General features: G+C 42.7%; 1 protein-coding gene across 1 annotated transcript in view; it reads right to left on the minus strand.

The window, feature by feature from the left end:
* The window catches only part of USP2 (ubiquitin specific peptidase 2), a 70,315-nt gene that overhangs the window by 11,268 nt on the left and 42,637 nt on the right, over window positions 1–16,410 (minus strand). Inside the window, 4 exon segments of the mRNA XM_030221301.1 lie at window positions 8,909–8,987; window positions 11,520–11,600; window positions 11,721–11,824; window positions 12,876–12,940. Of these exon segments, the coding sequence (XP_030077161.1) occupies window positions 8,909–8,987; window positions 11,520–11,600; window positions 11,721–11,824; window positions 12,876–12,940 (329 nt within the window).

Below are 16,410 nucleotides of genomic sequence, written 5' to 3' on the forward strand. Positions count from 1 at the left end.
ATGATGTAGATACTCAGCCAGTAATATCTGGAGTACTTTCTGAAGAAGCTAGGTCTGTGTCTTTGGTGTTTTTATTTCTGAAGAATCTCTTGAAGAAGGTGAGATTCCTGTTGGGGAAGGAGGTGATCCTTCAGTTGCACTTTTATTTAAAAGAGATGTGTTTCCTGCTGTTATTGCAAAATCCCTGGAAGCTTTACGTATTTCAGTTACATCAGCTCAAGAGGCTTCTTCTGTGGGTGATCCTATCCTGGAGGGAATTAAAAGCCTTCAAAAGCATTTCCTTTACATCAGGCAATTCAAGCTATCATTTTGGCTGAATGGGAATCTTTTAAAGCAGGGCTTCGGGTAGGAAGTTATATCCTTTGATGTCTGAGGAGAAAGAGAAATGTAAACAATCTAGAGTAGATGCAATATATGCCTTCACCAAAATGACTACTATCTCTGTAGAAGGGGACTTGGCCTTAAAAGATAAGCAGGATAGGAGACTGAAATCTGTACTAAAGTGAACCTTTGTAGTTTTGGCACTAGGGCTTCAAGGAGCTGTGTGTAATGCCTATGTCTCTGGGTGCGTTTCTGTTGGGTTCAACTTGGGCTTGATGATTCGTTAGGAACGAAACACTGCACAAGTGGCTCATATGGAAGCTAGTTTAGCTTACCATATATAGCTGATCCTATTTATGACCTCATTAGGATATCTGCTGGAAGAACAGTGATCTATGTTTCAGCTCGATTTTTGTTGAGGTTACATAATTGGCAGGCAGATGTAGCTTTGAAAATGCATCTTAGTAGGCTTACTTTCAGAGGTAAGGTACTATTTGGGGAGAATTTTGAAAAGCTGGTAAAAGATGTGGATTAATCCAAACCACTCATAGGTTGCTGGAAAATAGGATAAAATCTTTTTCTGAGCATTCTTCCTCTAAACCTAGGTTTAAAGAATCAAGGAAATATAGATCATCTTGTTATTTCTCCTTTCAGCACTCTCATTTTCAGTCCCAACAGTCTTTTTTTTTTGGGTGGGGAGGGGACTGGAAAGGAATCTCCTAAGCAAACTGAGCTCTAGGTACCTCTAGATTTCAACAGTGGCAGGTTGAAGGTCCATTCATCTGATAGTTGATTAGGAGGTTGTCTGATGCAGTTCTTTAAGGAATGGACCCAGATCACATCAGACAAGTGGATCTTAGATGGATCAAGCAGGGAGCCACCTGGAGCTTTGTGAGACTGTGCAGACAACTTGCTGGACACCTTTGGGCTCACAGTGTCATCAGGGGAGGCCCTTTTTCCATCGTATATCAAGGTGTCCCTACTGCAGAGTTCTTCGGGAGCTACCTGGAGCTTTGTGAGGCGGTGTAGGAAACTTGCTGGATACCTTTGGGCACCTGGTGTCATCAGAGGAGGCCCTTTTTCCATCGTACATCAAGGTGTCCCTACAGTGGAACGTGGCCATGGGCACGTGCCTGAAGAGGTGTGACCAAAGAGGCCTGCCTCTCCCCTTTGGAGCCTGAGGAACGTAAAGAATGTTATTCTTTCTGCTCTGAGGAAGAGGAAAGCAATGACCCCTATTGTTGTGAAGGGGCCTACAGACCAACATCTGAAGGCACTTTCAGTGCCTAGTGAGAATTCCCAATCGGCGTCTTTTTCTCCCTTTGAGACCTCACTTTCCCCGGAGGTAAGAACCCTGCCTCCACAACCTGTGCTTAGTGGAAAGCTTTCATGACACCCTCCCATGTTCCATCAGACAGGAGAGGTTCTTCAAATATTATGCAGGGAGTGGCTGGGACTCTGAATGTGAAGGTACCTAATCCTGTTCCTTATTCTCTGCAATCTTTTACTGATATTCCCCTGGTTTCACAAGAAATATCTTTGAAAGATGTATTATTGGCTATTACCAGAATGGACAAGAATTTACAAGAAAATCTGAAACTGTATAGTAAATGTACAGAGGAAGTATCCGCTACATTTTCTGAACAAGATAGTAGACTTTCTGATGCTGAGAAGAAACTGGAAATGGTTGAAAAGCAGGTTAATATATGCCAGTCTGTAGTCGTGGTATCTACTAAAGATAACCTGTTAATTTACCTACAGTTAGAGACACTGGAAAATGCTTCTAGAGCAGTCAATTTGTGGCTGCTAAATTTTCCTGTAACACTTTTTTTTAAAATCTCCTAGAGAATTATTTAAGATTTATTTGAAGGATGTTCTGCAACTTACTCTGGATGAGTCAAACATTATAAACTCTTATTGTAATTAAATTCTCCAGATAGTCTTGATTTGTCAAAATTTCTAAGGTCTTCTCAAGAACCTGTACGTAAAAGAGCTATCCCGTTAGTTTCATTATTGTCTGTACAGAAAAAGTTCTTGATTTTGAAATCTTTCTTTAAAAAAAAAGTGTACCTTTTTGTGGTCAAACTATGTTAATGTTCCCCGATGTGTCCAGACAAACACAAATGAGACATAAGGCCTTTCTTCTGCTCAAGCCTATGGTTTTAGCAGTTCAAGGAACTTTCTTCCTAAAATTTCCCTGTAAATGTTTGGTCACAAGGGATAACAATTCAAGGACTATCACTAACCACTCTCCAAAAGACATTACATGATGTGATACCCGAAAGCGAGCCTTCTCCGGTGTAGCCCCCACATTCTGGAATGCACTGCCTGAAAGGCTCTGCTTAACACAAGACTATTTCTACTTCAGGAAGCAGGTGAAAGCTTGGCTCTTCAACTAGGCCTTTAATGAAAGTAACTAACTTGTTAGTCTCACTCATAAACACAAGGAGTGACACGGGCTGCACATACTGCAGCAGGACATGTTTATCCACTCCTACCCTAGCTGAGATAATATTTAACCATCTCTCTGACCTCATGTGCAACTTTTTTAAATTAGTCACCTTACTTTCTAACTCTTCTTACTCTCTTATCTATCTATATGTTCCATCTTTGCTTATACCCTTCACTATCAATTAAAATGTTCTATTACATATTGTGTTGACATGGTAAATACTATACTATGCCATTTTTTTCATTGTTATTGAATATTTTTACTGCTGTAATTGCCTATTGCTCATGTTTGATCTATTCTTACTGTACATCGCATTGAGTGAATTCCTTCAAAAAGGCAGTAAATAAATCCTAATAAATAAATAAATATGTTTTCTTTGGATCCTATGCATTTAGAGCACTTTATTGCACATAAAATTGACGTTTCTAAGGCAGTGGCGTAGGAAGGGGGGGCGGTGGGGCCCCGGGTGCACGCCGCTGGGGGGTGTCGGCGCCTCGCTGGTTCCTTGCTCTCACTGCCCCGGAACAGGTTACTTCCTGTTCCGGGGCAGAGAGAGCAAGGAACCAGCGAGGCGCCGACACCCCCCAGCGGCTGCACTTGGCGGATTGACCACCTTTCAGGTATGTTCTCGCGGGGGGGGGGGGGGGGGGGGGGAGAGTGCGTCGCGCTGCACCCGGGGGGGTGCGCAGCAGCGACCCGCCCCGGGTGTCAGCTGCCCTCGCGACGCCACTGTTCTAAGGTCTAATGTGCTTGCAGGGGTGAGTTAGGGTTTATAATTTAATACTTGCACTTTTCTCATTTGTTTTCACTTTCTTTGATTGGGGTAGTGGGGATTGATGTGGGAGTTTATTTTCTGTATATGTCGGTTTTCCTGCTCCTTTCTCAAAAAAAAAAAAAAATTAGATGGATCAAGCACAGTTACAAACTGGAGTTTTCTTGCCCACTCGCAGATTCTTTTGTCATCTCCCCTTGTCATACTCCAGCAAAGGCAGTGATGTTTTACTGGGAGCGATAGTGACTTTGCCCAGAGCCAACTGAAGCACAGGAAGATATTCTATTTATTTTGCAGTACCCAAAAAAGAGGGACTGTTTCATCCAGTATTGGATCTCAAAGCGGTAAATTGAAGATGAAAACACTCTTGTTTCTGTATGGAAACCTTAAGATTGGTTAATAGCTTCAGTACAAAATGGAGAATTTTTGTCAGCCTTAGACCTCAAGCAGGTGTATCTTCAGATTTCAATTTGGCCTCCCCATCAAAGGTTCCTGAGGCTTGCAATATTGGACATACATTATCAATTTTAGGCAATGCCTTTTGACAGCTCCCAGAATTTTTGTACAAAGCGATGGTCATAATGGCCTCATTTTTCACAAACCATGAAGTGTTTGGTAGTCAAGTGAGGCATCAAGGGAGGGAGAACTTTCTTTCCAACACCAAGTTTTGAAAATTTTGAATCTACAAACCAATCGTCTGTGGTTGCAGTCTCCTCAAGCGTGGAACTATATGCAAGTGTTAGGTTCGATGGAAGCAACTAAAGGGACTGTGCCTTGTGCTTGTACTCACAGACAGACTTCACAATCCTTTCTGCTGGAGTGCTGGTCTCCTTTCTCTCAAGAGTTATGAAGTCAGACTTCCTTGGTCAAGATAGGCCAGAAGCAGCATTAACTGATGGCTTCATTTTCCCATTCTTCTGCAGGATGTATTCCTGGAAGCATTCAAATAGGTGGTAGCAGCCACAGATGGAAGTCTGAGAAGCCCATTGCCAGGGTCAAATAGCACAAGGGAAGTGGACTTTGGTAAAAACATCCCGTTCCATCAGTCACCTGGAGCTGAGAGCAGTTTGGTTGGCTATGTGATTCTTTTGTGTCCATTCTCCACCACAAACTGGTGAGGGTATTTTCTGAAAATACCACAATGGTGACTTATATCAACAAGCAGGGAAGAAGTATGGCGTTAGCATATGAAGTTCATCTCCTTCTTCAGTGGAAAGAGATTCATTTGCTAACTCTCTCGGCAGCTCATATTGCTGGCATTCAAAATGTCCAGACAGACTTTCTCAGCAGGCGCTCTCTGAATCTGAGAGAGTTGGAGCTGTCCAAAGAAGCATTTAAGGGGGCCCCTCAACTAGATCCGATAGCCTCCAGAGTCAATGCCTAAGTTCCCAGATTTTTCAGTTGCAGGAAAGAACAAGAAACAGAGGATCTAGATACTTGATTCTGCTTTGACCATAAGAGAAACTGGTGTATTTGCTCCAAATGTCTGGGGATGATAAGGAAGGAGAAATAAGGTCTTATCTGGTAAGGGCTGCCGTGCTATCCCGGCTGTAACCGGGCAGCGAGCGGCACTGTCTGATTACCACCGGGTACACATCAGCGCTAGAAAAATAAAAATATTTCTGTAGTGCCGGAAATGGTGTGCACTGGGTGTGGGAACTACTGCCAGGCTGCTGCAGTAGCCCGGTGGAATTTCCCTTTTAGCGAGCAGTAAGCCTGCATTGGGCTTACTGCCGCTTTGTAAAAGGGCCCCTTTGCATAAATTTAGGAGCTCTGTATTTTCTGAGCATTGGTCCCAAATGTTTTCTGAGTGGATTAAAATTGTTTGAACTGAAATTTACATTTTGTTATTGAGAAATATGTCTGTATGTGTTTTGGATTTTGGCCTGTATAAAACAAGTCCAGATGTCCATCACAGCAGTATGCAGGTCCCTGGAGAAGTTTTAGTGGGTGCAGTGCACTTCAGGCAGGAGGACCCAGGCCCCCCCACCTGTTACATTTGTGGAGGAAACAGCGAGCCCTCCAAAACCCACCACAAACCCACTGTACCCACATCTAGGTGCCCCCCCATCACCTGTAAGGGCTATGGTAGAGGTGTACAGTTGTGGGTAGTGGGTTTTAGGGGGGTTTGGGGGGCTCAGCACACAAGGTAAGGGAGCTATGTACCTGGGAGCAATTTATGAAGTCACTGCAGTGCACCCTAGGGTGCCCGGTTGCTGTCCTGGCATGTCAGGGGGACCAGTGTACTACAAATGCTGGCTCCTCCCACGACCAAATGGCTTGCATTTGGTCGTTTTTGACATGGACGTCTTTGGTTTCGAAAATTGCCGAAAATCAGAAACATCCATGTCTAGGGATGGCGAAATTTAAGGATTTGGACGTCCCTGACGGTATTTTCGAAACCATCTTGTTTCGAAAATAGGGGTTTCCCCGCCCCTAAATTTTGCCGTTTTGCAAGGACGTCCAAATCGAAACTTGAGACGTCCCTTTCGAAAACGCCCCTCCACGTGCTCTTTTTGCCCCAGTTGCAACACTGCAATGGGCGAAACACAGCCTGTGTCGGGCATCTGGTTCTCTTATCTATTGTAGTGAATAAAATCCAGATCTGCTTCTTTGCTTTATAAAACAGGCACAACATATGTCCTATGTGCCTTGATAGCCTAGGTGCCCTGTTCAGGTTGTGGTACAAAGTTAGCAGGCCAACATTCAAAAACAATTATGCATTTGCCAGAGAACAACGCATGCATAACTGCTCTATCTATATACATATTTTTAAAGTTATACAGATAGTATTAGGCCATTAAATGGGCCAATATTATCCATAAAAAGGGGCATAGGAGCCAAGTTTTTCAAAATTGTTGGGTCTCTCACTGGACACAGTCAAGGAGTTCGTTCAGTATTGGGGGTGCTCAAGCACCCACAGAGCTGGGTGCTGTGGAAAGGGAGATGGATGAAAATGTTATCCAGACAGTGGGGATATTCAGCTGCTATCTCAATAAGTTATACGTTTAATTTAGGTCTGCCAAATAGAAGGTTTAAACTAAGTAGACAGCGCCAGCATGGTGACTATATTATCCATTTACTCAGTGTGGCTACTTACTCAGAGAATGGTGCTCAATATATGAATTAACTTAAATGCTTGTACTGATATTTAACTTAATCTGGTCACCATACTTGCTGAACACTGATCCCTGGTTTAGTGCCAAGTTTCAACGTAGGCACCTAGGACAGGAATATAATGTAGGTGAACGAAGCAGAGCATTTCTCATGTGCATCTGCTAAGCCAGCACGTGGCGCTAACTGGGTGGTAATCGGCATTGTATGCGTGCTGATGATTACTGCCTAGTTAATGCGTGAGACTTTACCGCTGTCAATGGGTGGCAGTAAGGTCTCAGGCCCCAAATGGATGCGCGCCAATTTTCATTTTGCCGCACGTCCATTTTTGGCCAAAAGGCCTTTTTTGCAGGTGCGCTGAGAAATGGACCTGTTTGCGTATAATACACGCGTGTACACCAGTGCAGGCCATTTTTCGGCGCACCTTAGTAAAAGGACCCCTTAGGTTTCCAAGTTTTAGGAAAATTTTCAGCCCAAAATTTACAAACAAAAAAAGCAACACTGGGCCTTCAAGACTGGGACAATTTAAATTCTTTATTAGTGGGTCACTAATAAAGAATTTAAATTGTCCCAGTCTTGAAGGCCCAGTGTAGCTTTTTTTTGTTTGTATACTTTCTGTGTATGCTGTATTACCCTCTCTATTTGTGCAGCCCAAAATTTAGGCACCTAGGGCCCGATATTCAGCCAGCAGGAGGCAGCCCGCATAAGTCCCACAGTCAGCGTTGATCCTAGATATTCAATGCGGGCCCTATCCAGTGAACGGCATTGAATATCTTTTTTTTTTTTTTTTAGCTGGCTCTATCTTAACTGGCTGAATAATATTCAGTGCTGGTTGGTTAAATTAACGCTATTTATGCGGTCTAATTTGCCCACTAAACTTAGCTGGCCAATGCTTGAATATGCGCGATATAACTTCATAGCCACTATCGCTCGGATTCTATACCACGTGACTTAAATTGCGTGCACAAATCTGGTCGTACTATGGATTTGTGTGCACAACTTAATTAGCTACCAAGCTAATCAGCGCCGATAATCGCCACTTAATAAGAAATTATTGACACTGATTGGCATTAATTAGAATTTACATACATAACTGTCTAAGCGTATTCTGTAAAGTGATGCATGTAAATTCTAAGGTGCATAGCTGAAAAGTGGGTGTGGAATGGGTGGGTTGTGGGCGTTCCTATAGAAAACACCCAGTCTGTGCTTAATACAGGCATCGGCATTTACACCAAGTTTTACTTGGCATAACTGCCCAACACTAAATTTAGTCATGCAGACAGGCACTCGGCATATTCTATAAACCGCGCCGAAATTTAGGCATATTCTATAAAATATACTTTATATAATACACTTAGGCATACTTTTTTGGTGCCAATTTAGGTGTGATATATAGAATCTAGTCCAATGCAGTAACCGTGAATATTCAGCTGAGATAACCGGCTGTCTCCCCTCGGATATCAGTGGTTAGCCAGCTGAATGCTATTTACTGGCCAGGCGTTGTTCCTGGCGAATTAAAATATTGGGGGACTAAAGTTCAGCTGAAAATTCTCCTACATTTAGGAACCTAAAAAATTAGGAATCTATGAGACCCTTTTACAGAGCAGCGGTAAGTCCAACGTGGGCGGTAGTCCCGGCCCAAGCGCACGCCATTTCCGGGGGAAAAAGAAAACCCCCGTAAATGGTTTGCGCGGCGGTAACCCGGCGGTAATCAGGCATCACTACGTGCTGACTGGTTGGTAATCAGGCATCACCACGTGCTGACTGGTTACTGCCGGGTTAGCACGGGAGCCCTTATCGCCACCTCAGTGGGTAGCAGTAAGTGCTCCCCATCACATGGCCATGCGGTAAGACTTCTCTTACCGCATTGCCATGTGTACCTGGGGTCTTTATATCCGCTGTGATAAAAAGGGCCCTGGCGAACGGGAAAAACAGCCCCCGCCGCTAGCGTAGGGCCCTTTTTCCCGAAGTTGGTAAAAGGACCCCTAAGTGAAGGAATGAACAGTTTATGAAAATGCAGCCTACAGTATACATCCATATACCTATACAGTATCTGTCCATACATTATCCACCCATGTATAGTATTCTTTGAAATTCCCATGTATATATGGTGTATGGATAGACAGGTCAAAGTTGTCTACAATATTTATCAACATTTTTACAGATTTTGTCTGTACTATCACTCTTATAGGTATGTGCACATTCGCTTATTCTTCTCCCTCTTTCTAAGGCATAAGAAAAAAGGATATGGAGTACAAGGATCTTTGGAAACTTCTGGATGGTGAATTTCTTTGTGCATTTCCTCCGGACTTTACAACGACAGCATGTCTGAAAAACACAAGAGCAACCACTAGAAGCCTATTACTACATTGAGAGTAAATTTCCAATAGAGCACCTAACTGGGAAATTTTGCATATTACATTACAGGATACTTATATCCCACACATACCTCCTGAGTTCAGTGTGGCTTACAAGTCAAAGAGACTGGGCATATCCAGGAATATTATAACAGAAAAATAAACATAACAAGTAAAATTAACAATACAAAAAAAATCAAAAATCAAGACAGAACATAAAAATCATTAAATCAGGTAATGTTTAAATAAAAAAAAGATTTCAGTAATTTCCGAAATATGACATATACTTTTAAGCCTCACAAACAAGATGATTTTCAAATGTAAGATACCTTTGCATACTACGTGTGAATATTGTTTTTTAATCTATCAAGGCCATACAACTTTTGAGTACAATAACTGTGTAATAGTCATAAACACATCAACACCTCTCCAGTTACTCCATCACCATCACTGACCTTTTTTCCAATTTTAATTTTTAAATTATTATAACATTAAAACCCCCCAATTATTTAAATATTTTTCTATTAACCCACTACTACTCCCCCTGTCCCCCATAGCTCCAATATCAATCTCCCCAGTTAGCTGCAAGCTAACTTCCCAGCTTACTGACATATACTCTGTGAAACAATTTCCATGCTTTATTCTACCCTCTCCTTTTACAAAGGCGCGGTAGCGTTTTTAGCCCGTGCTAATGATTAGCATGCGATAAACACTAGAGATGCTCATGGAAATATATGCACTATAGTTCTTAATGCACTACTCCACATTCAATCGCATGAAGGGGGGCAATCGATCACTCATACATGTGCCCAACTTCTTTAAATACAATTTTACAGGTTTATTCATTAACAGTCAGTAAGATCAAGAAAAGATTTTTGTATATATATTGGATCATCAGAAGCACGTGCAGATATCCATTTGGCTAAAAACTTTGAGCCAAGGATTCAATATTTTTCAATTCTTTATTTAAAAAAATGAAAAATATCATTATGATATTGAGAATAAAAGATGGACTAAAAGTTGAATTTACAAAAATGGATTAATGACGAGTACGTGCCTCTCCTACTGAATGCTTGGCTCAAAGTTTTTAGCCAAATGGTTATGTGCACGTGTTTCTGATGATCCAATATATATACAAAAAATCTTTTCATGATCTTACTGACTGTTAATGAATAAACCTGTAAAATTGTATTTAAAGAAGTTGGACATAAGTGTGAGGCATGGAAATATATGGGCATCTCTAGTGTTTAGTGCACGCTTATTTTTAGCGCGCACAAAAAATGCTAGCGCACCCTTGTAAAAGGACCTCTTTATGAGGTTCACATGTGGTTAACAGCTGAATATTGCATTTAACCACATACGTTTTAACCAGTCACATATGCCTGAATATTCAGTGCTGGTACCTGGACATGACCCGGCACTGAACATCCAGAGATCAAGCTGGTGGCGGCCAAAAAAATTGCTGAGCACCGCTGGAAGAATATCTATCCCGAAATGTATGAATGTAGATTCCAAGTATGTCTTCAAAAATGCCCTCTACCTATCCAGTTCTGAATGTCTTACGAGTGCTGATTATATTTTTACCTTTGCAAAAAGTGCTTAAATCTTTGAAATCTTAGCTCTTTATGGCAACAAACACACATATTGTCATGCCAATAACCTTTTAACAATCTGAACTGCATAAATATGTGCATACCTGTATGTTCATGTATGTTTCTGAGTATGAATTGTGATTTTATGTGTGTGGGGGACCAGGGCCGTGCCAAGGGTCTGTGGCGCCCCCCTGCAGAAGATCAGTTGGCGCCCCCAGGGCCCCCCCCGCAGATGAACAGTTGGCGCGCGCCCGCTCCCCCCGTGAAAATGATCGCTGCCCTCCCATCCACGCTCCTCTCTCCCCTGCCCTCCCATGTCCCAACTGCCCGCCCTCTTCTCCCCCCCCCCCAAGATCCCTTTTAAATTTACCTCTGTTCGGCAGCAAAGGCGCAGTGTCAGTGAAGGAGGCGGTGCTCCCGACGTCTCTAGTAGTCTTCCCTTCGCTCAATGTCCCGCCTTCTTCTGATGTCATTTCCTTGACATCAGAAGAAGGCGGAACACTGAGCGAAGGGAAGACTAGTAGAGACGTCGGGAGCGCTGCCTCCTTCACTGACGCTGCGCCTTCGCTGCCGGATGGAGGTAAATTTAAAAGGGATCTTGTTGGGGGGGAGAAAAGGGCGGGCAGTTGGGACATGGGAGCAGGAGGGCGAGGCAAGCATGGTGCGGCGGGGCGCTCCCCAGAGGATGGCACCCTCCTGCCGTGCTTACCTCGCTTACTGTGTTGGCACGGCCCTGTGAGGGACAATGTATGCGATGGAGTTTCAATACATGCAACTGTGTAAATGTAAAACCCTGACTGAAGGTGTCTATGCAGTTGTGTGCACGCTGATACATGTGTGTGCAATTAAAGCATGCTGAAGCAAGACTGCTAGAAGCTCTGTGATTTTTGTTTTCCTCTGGAGACACTTACTGGTTTCTCATCTCCATCTAGGATGTCTTCTTTGGTGAAGAGCCTCATGCAGTCCATGAGGGACACTTCAGAACTCCCCTTCTGCGAGAAGGAAGAGACATCATCAGTAACTCTATATAGGGGCAACAGGGTGCTGAGGTGGTTTGGAATGGGAAGCAGAGGGATGAACCAGAAGCAGGGAGACCCTCTTTCATAGCATACCTTAGCAATGGGCAGTGACAAGTCCCAGAAGGGGTCAAAGACGGTGGAGCAGTAACCACACTCGCTGCACGTCAGTGAGCTTTTCAGTTGACCAACAAAGACATCTGGGAAGGAGGAGCAACCAGAGAGATAAGTAGATATTTTATTTTATTTATTTGTAGCATTTATATCCCGCTCTTTCCCCAAAGACATCTGGGAAGGAGGAGCAACCAGAGAGATAAGTAGATATTTATTTATTTGTAGCATTGATACCCCGCTCTATAGCAGGTTCAGTGCGGCTTACATATGACGGGGAAGAGAACAGATGTAAGAGAGAGAGGGAGATGAGCTCAGCTATAGTGAGACGTAGCACAGATAAAGGGAGAGTAGATATGTGAAGACAGGTAAAGGCACTGAGCACAAATGTGAAACAAAGGCAGATGGATATGTACATGTGAGGGAGAGCAAACAGCGACAGAAACATATTTAGAAAAGTTGGATGCCAGTCAAAATTTTTAGAAGCCTGAGAGAAATGACTTTTCCTCTTACAATTTACCTTAGTTCTCTTTTTAAAAATCATTCCCTTTTTGTTTGGTCTACTTTGTTAGGATTTATTTCATTGTTTGCCTTTTATATTTTCATGGCTTTTTTTTTTTTTGCTTTCCATCCCTCCAGCCTCATGTCTCAGTCTAGTTTCTGTATCTCTTCTGCTCCACTTCTCTTCAGTCTTTTCTCCCATTGCCTCATCCCATCTAGCTTCTCCCTCTTCATGCCTTAGTCATTTCCCTCTCTCTCCTCTGCCCCAGTTCTCTTTAATCTCTTCACCCATTGTCTCCTTCCCTCCTGCAACCCCTCTTTCTCTCCTGCCCACATCTTTCCCCTTTCCTCTGCCAGTACTCCTGCCTCTCATCTTCTCTAAGGCCCAGTGGCAGTGGCTACTTGAACTTATAGTAGGTATTTCTACCTATGAGCACGTTCGGACCAAAACTAAGGATATACAGGGAAAGAGCACAGGAGACAAAGAGGTGAATACAGGTAAGGGTATAGTGCACAGGTGAGGGGCCTTCAACAGTTCCCAAACTGATATTGCAACATGCAGATTGATTCGCATTGGATAGAACTCTGATACTAACAATTCAATAAGCAATCTTCTCCACCCTACACCCATTTACTTACCCACAATCCTACTGTCTTCCCTTTCCAAGTATTTCTGCCACATCTTCCTTCCCTTTTCGGTGTCCCTGTGGAAGGACAAAGAGCCTATCAGTAACCTTTCAATTTAGGTCCCAGCCTCATATATTGGAGATAGATAAAGCAACTGATTATCTCATGGCAGCTTAAAATCCTTCCTCTCTTCCTGCAGATACAAGACATGTACCCATGGGATGACATACACTGCAAATGAGGCCCCCTTCCTCTTTTTGAAGGCACAGGACATAAATCAATGGGATGCAGTACACACAGGGATGGAACCCCCTCACTTCTACCTGTGTAATAGCCAGCCTAAGAGTACTTGTGTTGTAGGGAGTTTCCTAAATAATTGTGGGCTGCTGCTGTTCCACTAAAAGAAAAGAAGGAAACAGAAACCATTTTGAATTTGGATTTTTTTCATGTTTAGATTTATTTGCTTGCCTTTTCCAAATCTGAGCTCAAGGCGAGTTGTATTCAGGTACATGACTCCCCTCCCCCCACCCGTTGAAAAAACTTCAGGATCAACATTCAGCCACTGGAGATCTTATTAAACCAGATATTCAGAAGGTCATGTGACACAATAAGCAGGAGTGGGAGGTGACAAATCTTGCTCCTAGGTCCAAGCTGTTTCCCTGATTCCTCCTCAGTTAAACTGAACCCTCCTCAAAATGATCTGAGAGAGGCTGGAAGGTAAACGGGAAGAGATAGCTGCAGGCTGGGGTCACATAGAAGAGAAATGTCAGTGAAACCCCTGAGGAGAGACAAGGAGTGCAGGATCCAAAGAAGGCAGAGCAGTCAAGTCAGTTTTCCTTGATGGTTGGATCAGAAAATCACCACTGAAGCAACAGTGGCAGTAGATCAGGCACTGGACAAAAGGTTTCAGCTTGTATTCAAGAATCTGGAAATCATGCATTACAGACCAGAAGGATTCAGGACAGATTTTGGTACCTACTAGCAACAGCTGGCTGAGATGGAGGAAAACGGCAAGATTGGCAGAAGAAGAGAGGGACTGTATGCAATTAGTGGGCATTCCTGAAATGGTGGCTGAGCTGGAGCTGCGAGGATTTCTAGAGACTTGGATTGGACAGCGTTTGCAAACATGAGCCAGGTCGGCCCACTGTATAATGAACAGGCACACAGAGTAGACCCAAGAAGAAACAGTTCAGACTGGCCCAGAGTGGTAATATTGAAACTTCTGAATTTTGTTCACAAAATGGAAATCTTACATGTGTTGTGAGGTGTTGTGAGGTGGAAAGACTTTGAAAATATAAAGGGAAGAAGGAACTGTGCTTTCAAGATTATTCATACAGAATATTTGTGTTGAGGAGGGAGTTTGCACCTCTATGCTCCAGGCTGATCACCTTAAAAATAAAGTTTGCGCTCCTCTACCCAGTGAAATTAAGAATAACCCATTGGAGAGAGTAACAAGTATTTACAAAAAGGAGCAAAAGACTGGATTGAATGGCTGAATCGGGAGGCCAGAGAGGAACACAGTGGGGCCCAGCCAGAAGGACAGCACAGAAGAAAGGCTGTGATGGACTATGATTGTGAACCCCTCATTTAATATGCTGTGGAAAACTGACAATTTTTTAAGTGAAGAATTTGGATATCGGAACCCCGGAGGAAGCGTCAGAGGCCTGGGTAGACTTGAAAGGACCCCAGCAATGTCTAATTTGGCAAAATAAACTGAACTCCTTCCCCTCTACTAGACTGAAGAATTGGAGGGATAAACCTAGAAAGGATACAGTGGTGACTGGCATGTAGGATAGTGACAGTAATATTTAAGGCTTCTAGTATGAATGGTGAGGTCCAACAGTGGATGTTGGTGGTTGGGGGGACAATACGATGGATGGAGTGGACAAGGAAATATACCAGGGTAAGAGCTATGGACTGGGGGAAGAAAAGGTTAGGAAACAAGGCAATAGGATATGGAAAGGGATAGGGAGGTGGGTCAGACAATTAAAGCATGACTTCTCCTGGAGTGGGAGATGGTGAAATGGAAATAGGGCATGAGGGGTGGAGGAGGGGAGGGGAAAGGTGTTAGATGCAGTGTGCAAGGGAAGCAACGGGGCGAATATGGATGGATCAAAAATGGGGTTGGTGGTTGGAATGACCATCTCAGGTTATAGGGAGGAAAATATTTGAAAATCTGACATTGTTAGAGGAAATAACCTGAAGCTCGTTGTTAGGTATATATCATAGAGCGTAGCAGGAGTTTTGTCCTCCATTATGTGTCAAAAAGTCTGAATGATGCCTCGGTAGTCAAATAGTCATATTTCTTTTTTTTATATATCTTTATTTTGGGATTTTTTACTACATAAAAATAAACCATATGACAAAATATCCCATTAGATAACATTTCCAACACTCCTGTAAATAAATCGTCATATTTCGATAGACTCATTTAAGTGATGAAGACCAAACGAAGTTAAAAAGGTGGTGGGTGGAGAAAGTGAAAGGGGCTACATCAGGCACAAAGAAGATGCGGGTGGACATCTTGTTTTGTAAAGGATTCTAATAGCAAACTACAGAATGTCGCAGACCCAGAAGGGAGATATATTATAGTGCACATGACTGTGGAAGGACAGAGACTGCATTGTAACCTATATGCCCAGAATAAACAAGAACCGCAGGTCTTTAGAAAAATTCACCGATTGCTCTGTGGATTTGAAGGAGAAATTTTATTATAAAGGGGGTATTTTAATATAGTATATGACTCCAACAACCCAGACAAAGAGAAGATAAATGTAAGTAAGGGAGTGTTTCTAATGTGTGAGTTATCAGACATGTTGGATATTTGGAGAATGTTACACCCTAGTGAAATGAACTGCATATATCTATCCAGAGTACTCAACTCAATCTTCTATAGACTATTTGTTCATATTCATGATGTCCAAAATTTGAGCAGTGACCACTGGGTCTTATGAAATATCTGACTGTGCAATAGTATGAGTAGATACTGAAATAAGAAAAAAAATGGCTCAGGAGTCAAGACACTTGAAGTTTCCTTTGTGCTTATATAAGAACATCTAAAAAATGGAAAGAGTTTTCAACATTTAATCACAAGCATGTAAAGTAGCCTATTTTATACTGGGAAACTGTAAAGGCTGTCCTGAGGGAAGAGATAACAGCATAAGCGTTGGAAAGATAAGGAGAAGAAGTTGGATAGAGAATTGATAAGAAGTAAGAGACAACATTACAGGACTAATCTAATGGAGTCAAATAGGGCCCAACTATTAGCAATGCAAACAGTTTTCAATAAGATGATACATCAGAGAACACAGTATTGCGTTCAATTCTGGTCGCCGTTTCTCAAAAAAGATATAGCGGAATTAGAAAAGATTCAAAGAAGAGCAACCAAAATGATAGAGGGGATGGAACTGCTCCAATATGAGGAAAGGCTAAAGAGGTTAGGACTCTTCAGCTTGGAAAACAGATGGCTGAGGGAGAATATAATTGAGGTCTAAAAAATCCTGAGTGGTGTGAAGCGGCTGGAGGGGAATCGATTGTTCACTTATGC

The sequence above is a fragment of the Microcaecilia unicolor genome, chromosome 12, assembly GCF_901765095.1.
Source record: "Microcaecilia unicolor chromosome 12, aMicUni1.1, whole genome shotgun sequence".
NCBI classification, from domain to species: Eukaryota; Metazoa; Chordata; class Amphibia; order Gymnophiona; family Siphonopidae; genus Microcaecilia; species Microcaecilia unicolor.